The following is a 13,947-nucleotide window of genomic DNA, read 5'->3' on the forward strand; positions in this document are numbered from 1 at the left end:
CTCTGGATTGAAATCAGAGATCAGCGTGACTTGATTTTTTCAGCATGAATTTTCATTTTTTTTTACTGATGAAATAAATTTGTTTTTCGAGATGAAAATGATTTCTGTGGAAGTTTAATTATTGAATAATTATCTCTAAATGTTTGCATACTTGGTATTTATAATGAGGATCATACAATATTTTTCTTTTATGAAATGAAGAGGCGATTTGTATTATTTAATTATTAGTTTTGCTAAATATATTAATTAGGGGGAATAGAGGCCAGAAAAAAATGCTTTGCCGTAGAGAAAGTCATTGAAGTCACTCTTTTCCAAAATATTTTCAAAATAATTAGTATAAATTTTGAATACACTGAATATTCTATTTTTTTTATTGCTAAAATAAATTCTTTTTTAATACAAAACATGGTCATGGTATAAATGCTATAATCAATTAAGCATTATGAAATGTTTCAACACTCAAACTTCTTTGTGCTAGAAATTCGCTACTTATTTAATTCTCTTCCTGAGAAAATTTGTGCTGAGATTTTTTAATTTCTCTATTTTCATCCTCCACTTATTTAGTTTAGTTTTGAACTGATTTTTATCACGTTTTCACATAGCAGGTACTCGACAGTCTCGCGCAGTTTTCATATTCTCTGAATTTTCCCTGATGCTCGCGGAAATCAGAGTTCTCTAGATTCACACAGGCACATCTGTTTTTGGCGCTTGAGGGCTTCTCGAAGAATTGTCGGGGGACTCCTGTCCAATCTCTCGAGATTCCACCACTGAAAGAATTAATTATCCTGAATTATGTTTTCCATTTTTCTTCAAGCTCATCTCGAAATAATCTCGAGTCACTATCTGAAATCGTTTCCGATAATAAAATTTGTCGAAAAAATTGATATACAGTCGAGCCTCCGTATAAGATACTTTCGTACAAGATACTGGGTCTGAATCCGAGCCGACTGATACACTGAGAGAAAAACAAACATGTCAAACAAGTCTTGTTTGGGCCAACAAAATCGCTAGTTGAAAATTGCCAAAAAAGAATTTGTTTGGTTCGAATTTAAGTCTCAAACATGAATAATTGTTCTGCTTTCGACAGCAACGAAATATTTGACTCAAGAGGCGGATAATTTACACCAGACGGTGCCTCTTCAGGATGAAAATATCTCATATAGAGGAAAATTTATCAACAAATATTTTATCCTCAAGTTACAAGATTGCTATCATATAATTATTATTGTCTCATTTAAGGGTTCATTTCTTTTCTGTGATTATTGGACAGCCGAAACGAAAAACTACTGTCCCTTGTTTCGCATAAAACAAAGATTTTTCGGGAGCAAAATACGTATGGAAGTATCGAATAACCAAGGAGTAGTGCTAGAAATGACATTTCTTGCGTGTACAGAGAATGCCAGTTTTTTTGAACTACTAAATCTATTTTAGCGACAAAAATTTTCGTTCCGAAGCACTCACTGCATGTTTGGCACAAAAAAATCCTTTTTTGATAATTTTCAAAAAGCTATTTTCTTGGCACAATTAAGATTTATTTTAGAACTTCGTCGTTCTTTTCTCAGTGTAGTATTATGACATGAAAAGTAGAATAAGAGAATGGTGGAATAAGAATTAGAAAGGAGATTCCATTCGGAAGCAAATTGCTAATTTATTAGCAACAATAACTGTACTCATTTATAAAAAGAATTCAATTGTCCACTTATTTTTATAAAATAAACTTGCTATATAAAACACTTCCTGTTGGATATTTCCCATAAAAAATGCATAGGGAAGCTGCGGAGTTCTTGAATGGAATCGGCCAAAAACTAATGAAAATTTTCAATAGAAATGTAGTGGAAATCCAATAGAATTTTCTAGCGCAGTCGCAAAATTTTTCTATGATATTTCTTCGTACGTGCTAGTTTTGAAAATATTAGAGGATTTTTTTTGCACAGCACAAAATTTCCGATGAAGAGTGCATTTGGAATTTCCTTCCAAATATATCAGTTTCAGAGATCTTAGCAGAACAGAGATAAACCATCTGCATCTAATTGTTTTAGAAGGACATTATGAACCTCGGAATGTTACCTTTGTGGTGAGCACCAAACTCTGGTTCCATCCTCGGGCTTCCACTCTACGTTACAAGGTGGAAATTTCCTCTTCATTTCCTCTTGAATTGTGTCTGCCTCGTCCGCCCTCTCCACCTTGTCCATGAATTCGTGGTATTCAGCTGTTGGATCTCCATTTTTGTCGTAAAATCTTCCCACTAATTTTCCTGGAGATGGAAAATATTGTTAAATAAGTCACCGTTTAAATAAAAAATGAGTGTATTAAATAAAATGGACGAAAAGAATAATGAATAAGACTCAAAAAGAAGTGACATGTCCGCGGACTAAGAACAAAGATAAAAGAATGACGAAAAAAGAAAGAGACGACCGTACATGAATTTAGCTGAGTGAGAGGAAAAGAACAAATACGCAACAATATGTATATTTAACAAAAAAAATGAGAACATGTATTTTTTTGTAATTAGGAGAAAATTTTATGTATTTATTTTTCGAAAAAAAATATTTTTATTTTATTCTTTTTGACTTTCAATAACTACTTTAAATGGTATTGTTTATTAATTTTCATTCCGCGGAACACCTCTGTGATAGGGGATTTGGGTCAGATTATGGACTTGCCATTGGAGATGATGAGTATCAAATCTGTCGTCATCTTCATATCAGTCGAGAAAATTTTGAGTAGGTTTAGAAACTGCTTTTTCAATGTGGAGAGACTAATAAGAAAATGTGAAAATACATTATGAATGAAATTTACCCATGTTAATTTGAGATACATTTCATTCCTACATTTCATGCGCGCACTCTTTCCATAGTTGAAAAGAAAAATTGGATGAGAGAATTGAGTTATACCTTTGTACACATATTTTTCGTCGTAGAATTTGACCCAGTTGATGATGGACTTTGCTTGGGAGTTGGTCAAAGTAGAAACATCATCGCTGAGATTCTCCTCGTTGAATTCACCAGTGATAAAGGCCAAAGTTGCGTCTTTTCCTGCCATAAAAATAGGATTCATTGAATCAATCATTACAACTTTTCGGGGGCTATGAGAAACTTCACGGATAATAATTCATGCGCTGTAGTTTTTCTGCAATTACTGTTCAGTATTTATTTTTTTGCTGACTCGAGTATTCGGCCTCGTAAACAAATTCAGTAGGAAAAACTGGCGCGTTCGCCAGAAAATTCTGTTGGACTTCTATAAAAATTTATATTATTCCGATTCTATTTGATTGGATTTGAAAATTTATCTGCTTTTTAACGCGGTTTTTCAGTAGGAATATTCAATTGAAAATACTGGTAATTAGAGTATATAACTACTCCAAAATTTTTTTCGAGGAAACTGAATTAAAAATTCAGGCTGAGGAATTTTCATAGAAAATGTCTCACTAGAATAAATTTCATAAAAAGATCAAATTCTACTGTTTTTTTTTTTCTGAAAAATAATTTCCTATGAACATTGTCTATTGAAAAAAGCGCGTAAAAAATTTGCGGAAGTTTGCACTGAAATTAGCGAAAAACTAATAAAATTTCAATCGAATCTTCTAATAATTCGCTAGGCTCTCTAGTGAATGTTTCCGTGCGTGAAAATTCTAGAATTGGAGAAACATTGCCTTTTCGTTCTTCTCTATCTATTTTATTACGGCAATCGATATGAAGAACTGCTCTAACATAACGGTATTTTTTTATAAAACAAGAAAATGAGTTTCTCGAATGCACAAAGCTCAGAATCTAATACTCTTACATCTAGTCTAGGTTTATATCGAGTCCTAATCCACGTAAAAACTATCAAAATATGTGAATATAACTCTTCTGTTATTATTGTTATTATTATTAATTTATCGCTGTTTTTTTTGTATTTTCTTAAATTTTCTTTTTGTAATTTTCACTCACACACATGTATTAACGCAGAATGAACCGTAAGGTTCCATTGCATATCAATAAAAACAACAAGAAAATTAACTCTTATTAAAAATTCCCAAATTTCTGAATGTAGCTCGAAATATAAATCGAAATTTCATCATAACTGTCTCTCTCGGGAGGAAACAAAACATCAAAGATCCCCCATTTAAATCTAACGGAACTTGAACGATCTTCACGGGAACCTTCTTTGTAGAATGAGGTAAGAGCAATAAATAGGAACGGTCCATACTAATTGCTTCATAGCCCTTCACCTCTCAGAAGTGTCTTAAAAACTTCACTCATCTCGTTTTACTGCTTCGCTAATGACAGAAGTTTCAAAGGAGGAAGAAAAATAGATGAAAAATCATTGATGGGAAAAGACGATATTGATATGTCATCAAATCCCATCCTGTTCTTGAGTTCACGTCAACAATAATTCAAATTTGAGAAATTCTCATTCTCCTAGAGACGAGTAAATTTTTAAATGAAGTGATTAAACCTAAAAAGTAAATTTTTTATCTTGTTGAATATTCAATCGTAACGGATGATTCTAGAAGAAGTGTAGAAGAAATTTTCTTTCCCTATTTTTCCTATTTATCAACTACAAAATGTAAAAAATAATTGAACTCCGATCTCTCAAAAAAAAATCGTCCGCGTCGATAATAAAACAAATCCATTTTTTATATCACGTTTTCCATTGTAAGTGGCTTTTCCTACGAAATTGTGGAATTGAGAAATTCCTGCGTTAAATGCGCAATCAACAAAAATGTATCGCATTCGAGCCAATTCGTATCGCTAAAGAATTGAAGAAGACATTTGTGAAACGAGAACGAAATTCACATGAAAAGAAAAACCTCATTCTCTTAAAGCCAAGAGCATTCAATCATAACGGATGATTCTAGAAGAAAAAGCAGAAACAAATTTCTTTTCTTACAAAAATTCTCCCTTGAAATTGTTTCTAAAACTCCTCATTTTTTTGTTAAATCCATAATTCTAAATTTCTTCACCTACGTAATTACAGAATTACGAAATTCTTGCGATAAATGCGCTATCAACAGAAATGTATCGCATTCGAGCCATTTCGTATGAAAAATAAATATAAAAAAATAAAAAATAAATGGAAAACCTCATTGTTCTAGAGACTAGAGCATTCAATCATAACTGATGATTCTAGAAGAAAAAGCAGAAACAAATTTCTTCTGTTACAAAAAATCTCCCTCGAAATTGTTTCTAAAACTCTTCATTCTTTTGTTAAATCTATAATTCACAAAGATTTTCAATTACTCATTCCGCGGGGAAAAAATGGAAATTAAATCGTTAAATCAGCTACAAGGTCAATTTTTTCTATCGGTTTTTACATTAAACTTGTTGGTTACTGGTATAACCAACGGTTCTAAATGAAATTTTTAATAGATATTCTCAATTCTAAATTTCTTCACCTACGAAATTACGAAATTACGAAATTCTTGCAATAAATGCGCTGTCAACAGGAATGTATTGAATGCGAGCAATTTCGTATTGCAAGAGAAAATGAAGAAGAAATTCGTGAAACGAGAACAAATCACATAAAATGGAAAACTTCATTCTCTTATTCTTCTAGAAACTAGAATATTCAATCATAACGGATGATTCCAGAAGGAAACCTACATTTATAAGAGAATAAATTTTTTTCTACGCAGAAATTCTTCTCTTACGAAAATTCTCTCGTGAAATTGTTTCTCAAACTCCTCATTCCTTTGATAAATTCACAATTAACAAAGACACTAAATTACAAAAATCGTGAAATGACATCGTCAAATCATCGATGAAATGATTAAATTAACCACAAAAAGGAAAGACGATTGAATTCCTATGGTGTTCTGCATCAAATTATCTCTATAAGGAATGATTTTAAGAGAATTTATCAATAGACATTGTTTGTTCAAAATATCTTCACAGCAAACAAGTTGTCCTGACATTTTCCCGAAAATGTTTCATTCCTCCGATGAATGCGCAATCAGCAGAAATACACGCATGAAAAAATGTCATGGAAGAACCTAGCCAATTTGCTAGACAATTCTATTGGACTTCTATTAAATGTTCAATAGAAAATACTCAATAGAAGAATTCAATAGAAGTCGATTTTCCTGTACAACTTATTCTATTGAGATCTTTTCTATAGGATTTCTTCCACTCAAATTTTTCAACTTTTTTGTTTGATTTTTTTGATGAAAAGAAAAGAAAAATGGAATGAAAAAAACATGGAAAATTTGAGCCGCGGAAATCCAATAGAATTGTCCAACGAATTCGCTAGGTTTTTCAATTAAATGTTTGTGTAAAAAAACATTAAAAATAAAACAAATGTTCCATTTCTATAGAAATGGGGCAAAAAACAAATAGAAAGTTTTAATAGAATTCTAATAGAACCTCAACACAATTCTGATAGAGTTCCAATAGAAATTCAATAGAAGTTTTTAGAGCAAGCTCTAAGTTTTTCCATTAAATTTTTTATGCGTGTCTTCGCAATAAACAAGTTGTCCTGACATTTTCAAAAAAAAAAAAAATTCATTCCTCCAGCGAAAGTCCAATCAACAGATATTCACATGAATTCGCTAGACAATTCTATTGGATTTCTATTAAATGTTCAATAGAAAATACTCAATTGAAAATATTCAATAGAAAAAAAGTCAATGAAATTCGATTCTCCTATACAATTTATTCTATTGAGATATTTTCTATACAATTTCTTCGGCTCAAATTTTCGCCAAGTTTATTTATTTGACTTTCTTGATGGAAAGAAAAAAATAGAATGAAAAAAACTTGGAAAATTTGAGGAAATTCTATAGAAAATATCTCAATAAAAGTTGTAAAAACATAAAACAACAAAGTCGCAAATATATTTTCTATCCAACATTTCAATAGAGTTGGCCAAAACCTAATAGAAAGTTCAATAGAAATCGAATAGAATTATCTAACAAATTCGCTAGATTTTCCATTAATTTTTGCTTGAAAAAAACATTAAAAATAAAACAATAATTACCGATGAATCCATGATACCCTCCTCCAGGTGCGTAATGTTTCGCCCCCTCAGTGACATCATAAACCCGTCCCAAAATCGCCAAATAAAGTCCGTCCTTGAGATTTGAAAATTTCGCCAATTCTTCTTCACTATAAATTACCGAATTCCCTCCCTTTTTATCACTCTTTCCCACGCGTTCATCAACTCCCGCGACGTTTTCACTCTCAGAATACTTGGAATAGGCTTCATAAGCACCGGATACATCGCCCGTAAATACTTTATGCGCTATATCTCTGTAAACATCATTTGTGTAAATGGTGTAAAACAGAGCAATTAGCACCGGAAACCACATGTAACTTTTCGTCCCATCGGCCATGTTTACTCTACGATTACACCAGGATTTTTGAGAAGATTATTCTCCGACGGCGGACTAAGAGCAAGTGTTGATATACTTGAACTAACTTGAACTACTTTGGAATTCACGGACTCATTAGAGGGAATAGAATTTTCATTTGGGAAGTGAAACCACGTGGACAGGTGTGGTGAAATGATTTTCTTCGGGAGTTTTCGCTGTTCCGTTGGTAATGTAAAGTGTTTGTACACCTGCGCAGGTGAGATTTCAAATTTTATGCCGTTGATTTTGTTATTTTCACGGGATGGAATCATTTTCCTTTGGACAATGTTCACATTCGGGGGGATCTATGCTGGAATTTTATTGCACTTTGTGCCACGCACGAAAAAATTTAATAGAAAACCTAGAGAATTCTATTGGATTTCTATTGAATTCTCTATTAGTTGTTAGCCGATTCTAAGGGAATGTTCAATGGAAACTATTCAATAGAAAAAGTCAATAGAATTCGATTTTTTTATGTAACTTATTCTCTTCAGATATTTTCTATAGAATTTCCTCGGCTTAAGGATGTATTACACCCTTTCGGTCAAAATTCACGTTTTTTTCATTTTTCTGACAAATTATTGATCGGATTGACGCGAAATAATATATCTTTTTTGCGTTTTATTATTATTGACTGACTCACGAAGTTTCATGGTAGTGCAATCATTTTCCTGCATTTTTTCTAAAGTTTTGTGAATTTCCGAAAAGTTTTAGAAAAAACGCACGAAAATGATTGCACGATCGTGAAATTTCGTGAGTTATTAAGTAATGATAAAACTCAAAAACGGTATATTTTTTCACGTCAATCCGATCAACAATTTACCAGAAAAGTTCAAAAAACGTGAATTTTAGCGAAAAGGGTGTAATAAATCCTTAAGAGAAGTCAAATATAAATACAATAGGATTTTCTAGCGGATGCACTAAATTTTGCCGAGAAATCTCTTCGTGTACGGAAATGAAAAAATCATAATTTGTTTCGTTTTTATTGGAAAATATTTTATTACAATTATCTCCAATTCAACCCTGTGTTTCATTCACGACAAAATGCTTTCTTGGATAATTCTGAGCCACCTGCCTGTAGCCAACAGTGCACGAATGTATTAGCTACTGCTCTTTCTGATCGACCTGCTGCGTTTGCTATGGAATGGAACATTGAAAAATGGTTAAAGTCAGTACACAAGAATAAGTGAGTGCAGAGTACGACGAAATAATCTGGTATTTTCATCTCATTGAAGAAAAGAATTGAAAAATCGAGGAATGCGTCAATAATGATTGATAAAATCTAAATTAAATTGAAGAAAAGGGGAAAAGAAACTTTAGAAAAATTCCTTAAAAAATCCTGCTGAGGCATTTCTGCAGACATAGGTCCGCCAGAATAAATTTTGCTTTTCCTGTTATCTTTAATCTTTGTTATTTACCTGTTTCAATACATTCCGAAAAGATCTTCCTAGTTTTTTCCGCATACTTGGGATTTTTGAGATGGCGTTCAACATCTTTCATCATTTTATTTTTGTCCAACTTTTTGTCTGGTAAAAACTATAAGTGAAAAATTGATGTAGGATTAGTAATGATTTAATGTACGTATGATTTAATGTGCTCATATGATTGCAGCCCTCGCCTTCTTCGGCGCGGGCTGCAAACTGATGTTCGCCAGAAAAGTTTTTTTCGGCCTAATGAAGAAATATACTATTTCATTATTACCCAGTCAAGGACCTCCATGGGGCACAGATCATCCCGGCGGTTCAGCTTCACCACACATTCTAACAGACCCTTCCTAAAAGGACCCGATTCACAGCTCTTATCGCTCTCTTCTTCATAATCTGCAGCTGGCAGTGAAAGTAATTGAAGGGAAATCTACCAACAAATTCTTTATTTGAGAGGAGGTTCATCCTGGGAAGAAAAACTTTTTCGTTTTTCGAGGAAAAATTATGCGAAAAATAGTACTTTTAAAATTTTTTCCTCAGGAATCCGTTTCTGTAGGTCAAAATTATCTCCGACCGCTCCAAATTAGTTCTCTACACGCTGCGCGTGAGTAAATTCCTGCCTACGGCCGTCATGACAAAAAATATCGTTCGTCACATGGCCGAAAAAAAATTCTTTAGCTCATATGATTGTAAAATAATATTTGCCAGAAAAGAGCTCAAAAGGTACAAGAAATTTGAAATGAAGAAGTGGCTAGGAGGCGGATAGCCCAGTTGGGAGAGCACCCGATGCATAATCGGAAGGTCCCGGGTTCAAATCCCGGTCTGAACTGTCCATTTCACTAAAGACGGGACTTTACATAGTGTTCCACGTGTTGTGACGTCACAGGATGTTGTTGAATAGGATTTTGGAGTAGGTAGATGAGACTACTAATAATATTTTATATCACACGGAGACAAAAGTATTATCTGACTCCTGTGATTATGATCCTCGCCTTCGGCTCGAATTCTACATTCAGAAAAAAAAATTTTTTTCCAAATATTCATTTACTTGAGAGAAGCATTTATTTTTTCAAAATCGTATTATGTTGCTCTGGAGGATGACTATGGTGCCCATGACCTTGGATGAACTCCTGTAATGATCATTCATTTTTTCTAAATTTCTTATTTTCTAGAGAGAAGAATATCGAGCAATTTTTTAATGTTGATAATTATTAAAGGAGTGCACTCAAGATCTTAAAACTAACATGATCATCTTCTAGACTCTAGACTCTTTAAAAATAATAAAGTTACGAATACAGTGTACTTGCATTCAAATGGTTTGCATGCACTCCCTCCCAACGGTACCCCTACCACCGCTGGTTACGGAGACCCTTCTAATTGGGTTGGGACCCCTGCAATTGGGGCAGTTAATGATTTTATGACTAGCGATCCGAGCCTACCTGAGCAATATAATTCAGTAGCGAAGTGGTAGAACGGTATAAGTCAATTTTGACTATTGACCAGTTTTCAATAAATATCTCGGAATCTAAGGGAGATAGCAAAATTTTTGTTATAGCCGTTTTTGTACAGCCGATTGAGAGTTACAACAAATGTAATTATGAAAATTCTGTTATCTCCGCTAGATTTGGAAATATTCCTCAAAAACTCAAATGGGAGATAAGTCGACTTAAACCGGTTTACCACTTCGCTACTGAATTGACATAATTGAAACCTAATGAGGCTTGCCTGAGAATGACTCGAATGTAGAAATACGGTATTGAAAAAATAAATACTTCTCTCACGTAAATGGATATTTGGCAAAAATATTTTTTTTCCTCTGTGTAAAGTCACATTCGTATAAGGGAAAACGTTTAAGGTGGCAGAAGTTATTCTCCATCGTTTGAAGAATATGGGAAATTAATAATAATGTAAAATAAATAACTTACAGGGGAGGTTGGGGTTAAATGGTCACTTTTGACTTTTTTTAAAATGTTAATGAGGGGTTGAAATGTTAATGAAATTTAATAATTTTTTTTTCAATACAAAGAACAATTCTTTCCTTTTGTGATGAGCCTAAACTGAGCTCAATTGATAAATTTGTTTCTGAGTTATGAACAATTGAAAAAAAGTCGAAAGTGTCCATTTTACCCCACCCTCTCCTAATAAGAATTGTAATAAATTAACTTACGGCAGCTGCTGTAACCACCGCCATAGAGATAAGAATTCTCTTGTCTTTTGTTTTCCGAAATTTCGAAAGAACCCCACGTTGATTTTGGAACATCACGAGTGTGTGAACAGAAATATTCAATAAAAGTTAGAAGATAATCCTTATTTACTTCGAATGATTTTAATCGTCGAAAGATATTTTTCCAAAATAAAAGAAAACAAGTCAATCGATGTTGGACGTACTACATGAATAGCTAAATAATACGCTCCGAAAGTGTGGAAAATGTTGGAAGTCGGTTATACATTCAGTGACCGTATACTTTATTATTACGTCCACTGATAACAAACAGGTCAGTTTTACCTCAGTTTATTCCATAACTTGGAATTTTAGTGGGAGATTTTTTATGGGAGTTTTGACAGGTTCGATTGGTGCAAAACAAACAATAAAATTGATGTTTCAATTCTTGTCGATTTGATGATAACATGTAGGAAAAAAATTATAGGAAAGCCTAGGATTGTTGCTTGATGATGGAAATTCCATTACTTTTCCGCCGATTCTCTCAGAAAAAAAATTCAAGCAAAAAAACTTGAAAAAAAATCGAGCCAAGGAATTTCTACAGAAATAATATTTCAACACAAGTTCAGTAAGAATCTAATTAAATTTTCTACCAAACGCATTAGGTTTTTTCGTCATGCATTATTGCATGATGCATTATAATTATTTGTTGTTCTAAGTATAATTATTTTTTAATTTTGCAAAAACTGAAATAATAAAAAAAAACACCTAAAATCTCTTAATGAATGCTGACAGTCGAAATAAAATTTGCCTTAAAATTTGATATTCCTAGTTTTGGTATTCACTCATGATTACCTCATTCATAGTACCTAAGCTGGGTGAAGGAGAGGGGGGTATAGGAACCCCCGTAAATGAACCCAGCGTCCCCTGAATTTAACCCATTGCGCCACCATCGGCTGTCCCCACTCTATAAGATCCGATCAATTAGCCCCTCATGTATAGATATTCCAAATTTTTATTTTTTTCCTCATTGAAGTAGTTTTGAAGACAATTGCGAGCTAATAAAAAACATTTGCTAGTTGGTACTTTTTTTAAAATAAATTTTTGAAAAATTACAACTCGCCTTCAATTGAAACCCCGAGTTGAAGACCCGAGTTTGTAGCAGCGATGTCAGACAAGATATGAATGTTTTTTTGGGCTCAAATGAAAGAGCGGGTCGAGAAATGGCGTGCTAAGGCCTCTAAAGATGGTTTTGAACCACGGGAGACTCCTAGACCCCACTGGACAATGTTGTCACAATTGCGCTTTTCAGTTGAAAACAGACATCATCTTTAGAGACATTTGTCATCTTTAAAGACTTCTGCACGCCATTTTTCGAGCCACTCTTTCATTTGAGCCAAAAAAACATTCATATCTTGTCGGACATCTCTGTTACAAACTCTGCTCATCAACTCTGGTTTTCAGTTGAAATTGGAATTGTTAATTTCCACAATAATAGGATTGCATTGACGATTTTTTCTTAACTCGCAAAAATCTTCAAAGAATTTGCTATCGATTGGTGATAAATTTTTTTGGAAATAATGAAATAGAGGGGATAACGCCTTTTTTTAGAGGTGATTTTTTAAATTTTATTTTTAAAAAAGTACCAACTAGCAAATGTTTTTTATTAGCTCGCAATTTTCTTCAAAACTACTTCAATGAGGAAAAAAATAAAAATTTGGAATATCTAAACATGAGGGGCTAATTGATCGGATCTACTCTATAGCTCCGCGCGGAGCGTCAGAGGTGGGGATGGTGCGCCCAGGCACGTACGTGCGGTACCGTTCAAAAATCATGGGCGCTAGCGTTGAGAGAGAAAAACGGGAAAACGTAATTTTATAATTTTTTTTATTGCATGTATTTTGTAGTTTACAATAAAGTCACTGAATACAACAATAAAAAAATACGTTACCTCAGTATTTGGGATCATCAAAATTTAATTTTGCAAAACGAAATTGACAAAAGTGATTTCTTTTCTATGAATCAGTAGGAAAATCTAAGAATGGAATGACTAAACTCAACTGCAGAACAATAATTTACAATTAATATTATGCTTATGAGCGAAAAAAAATAGAAATTATTCTTTTTTCCATCATCTGAAATTATGATAATTTAATAATTTTGAGAAAAAAACAACCGTACAAGGGACAAAAACCACGTTAACGTTTTCAGCGTTTTGACTATCTCCACATGGACAAAAATATGAAATATTCAATAATCAGATAAAGAATAATTGGGAATCAATTTGATAATAATAAAGGGGAAGAGATGAACTGAGCGAGAGAAAGAATATAGTATCAATGTTTCCACCGTTTTCCATGTCTCGGAATAATAAAAAAAATACAATATCCAATACATATACAATTTGAGAGTTTGACTATGGTATTTGGTTGATTTGTAGTTCAATTTTCTATTTGGACGAAGCAAATNTAAAGGGGAAGAGATGAACTGAGCGAGAGAAAGAATATAGTATCAATGTTGCACCGTTTTCCATGTCTCGGAATAATAAAAAAAATACAATATCCAATACATATACAATTTGAGAGTTTGACTATGGTATTTGGTTGATTTGTAGTTCAATTTTCTATTTGGAAGAAGCAAACGAAAGACAGAAATCTCAAACCATGTCAACAGACTTACCTAACGTAACCTTAAAACTAGATTTCCAACTTCCTGGTTTGTTCACATAACTCTTGATCACGAATCAATTCACAAAAGAAATAAATAATAGAGTAGAAATGAGTTTTGAAGGAAAAACAATTATGGAACACAAAAAACAGCCATACGCCCGTCGCAGTGAAAAGGTGGATACGGGCCTGACACTCGGTGTGGTGAGGAACTTATCAACGCACCAACACTCGGCCGCAGTCGCACACAGCCATGTTGCGCGTTTTCGTTGGTTAGTCCCCCACCACTATCACACTGATACTTTTCGTGAGCTTGGTGGCGCAATGGGTTAAGAGGCCCCTGAATTTGAGCGTCCCCTGAAT

The 13,947-nt window shown here is 33.3% G+C and overlaps 2 protein-coding genes across 4 annotated transcripts; both read right to left on the reverse strand.

Annotated features, from left to right (window-relative positions):
• Positions 1 to 360: 360 nt before the first annotated feature.
• On the reverse strand, positions 361 to 7,463 carry LOC107036688 (neuferricin). Its single transcript, XM_015254803.1, has 4 exons — positions 6,961 to 7,463; positions 2,895 to 3,035; positions 2,068 to 2,254; positions 361 to 767 (listed from the first exon to the last, which is right to left on the reverse strand). The coding sequence occupies exons 1-4, from the start codon at positions 7,313 to 7,315 to the stop codon at positions 587 to 589; spliced, it is 864 nt and encodes a 287-aa protein (XP_015110289.1). The 5' UTR covers positions 7,316 to 7,463; the 3' UTR covers positions 361 to 586.
• Positions 7,464 to 8,303: 840 nt separating this feature from the next.
• On the reverse strand, positions 8,304 to 13,892 carry LOC107036706. Of its 3 annotated transcripts, XM_015254837.2 has the most exons (5): positions 13,598 to 13,892; positions 10,925 to 10,968; positions 9,035 to 9,187; positions 8,752 to 8,869; positions 8,304 to 8,470 (listed from the first exon to the last, which is right to left on the reverse strand). In XM_015254837.2, exons 2-5 carry the CDS (start codon positions 10,946 to 10,948, stop codon positions 8,364 to 8,366), a joined length of 402 nt encoding a protein of 133 aa, XP_015110323.1. In that variant the 5' UTR covers positions 10,949 to 10,968; positions 13,598 to 13,892; the 3' UTR covers positions 8,304 to 8,363. The 3 variants fall into 3 exon arrangements, with proteins under 3 accessions (XP_015110323.1, XP_015110326.1, XP_015110322.1); XM_015254840.2 differs by lacking the exon at positions 9,035 to 9,187; XM_015254836.2 differs by lacking the exon at positions 13,598 to 13,892 and having other exon boundaries at positions 10,925 to 11,209.
• Positions 13,893 to 13,947: the final 55 nt, after the last annotated feature.

This window comes from Diachasma alloeum, unplaced genomic scaffold, assembly GCF_001412515.2.
Source record: "Diachasma alloeum isolate Michigan unplaced genomic scaffold, Dall2.0 Dall_scaffold_00210, whole genome shotgun sequence".
In the NCBI taxonomy this organism is placed as follows: domain Eukaryota; kingdom Metazoa; phylum Arthropoda; class Insecta; order Hymenoptera; family Braconidae; genus Diachasma; species Diachasma alloeum.

Excerpts from the sequence above, each read along its gene's own strand:
- LOC107036706 (XM_015254836.2), bottom strand. The coding sequence starts at position 11,017 with ATGTTCCAAAATCAACGTGGGGTTCTTTCGAAATTTCGGAAAACAAAA. Across the intron at positions 9,188-10,924 it reads CGGTGGTTACAGCAGCTGCC|ATTTCCCTTCAATTACTTTC; the intron begins GTAAGTTAATTT and ends ATTTGTTGGTAG. Across the intron at positions 8,870-9,034 it reads CCATGGAGGTCCTTGACTGG|TTTTTACCAGACAAAAAGTT; the intron begins GTAATAATGAAA and ends TTTCACTTATAG.
- LOC107036688 (XM_015254803.1), bottom strand. The coding sequence starts at position 7,315 with ATGGCCGATGGGACGAAAAGTTACATGTGGTTTCCGGTGCTAATTGCT. Across the intron at positions 3,036-6,960 it reads AGGGTATCATGGATTCATCG|GAAAAGACGCAACTTTGGCC; the intron begins GTAATTATTGTT and ends TTTTTATGGCAG. Across the intron at positions 768-2,067 it reads GTTTGGTGCTCACCACAAAG|TGGTGGAATCTCGAGAGATT; the intron begins GTAACATTCCGA and ends TAATTCTTTCAG.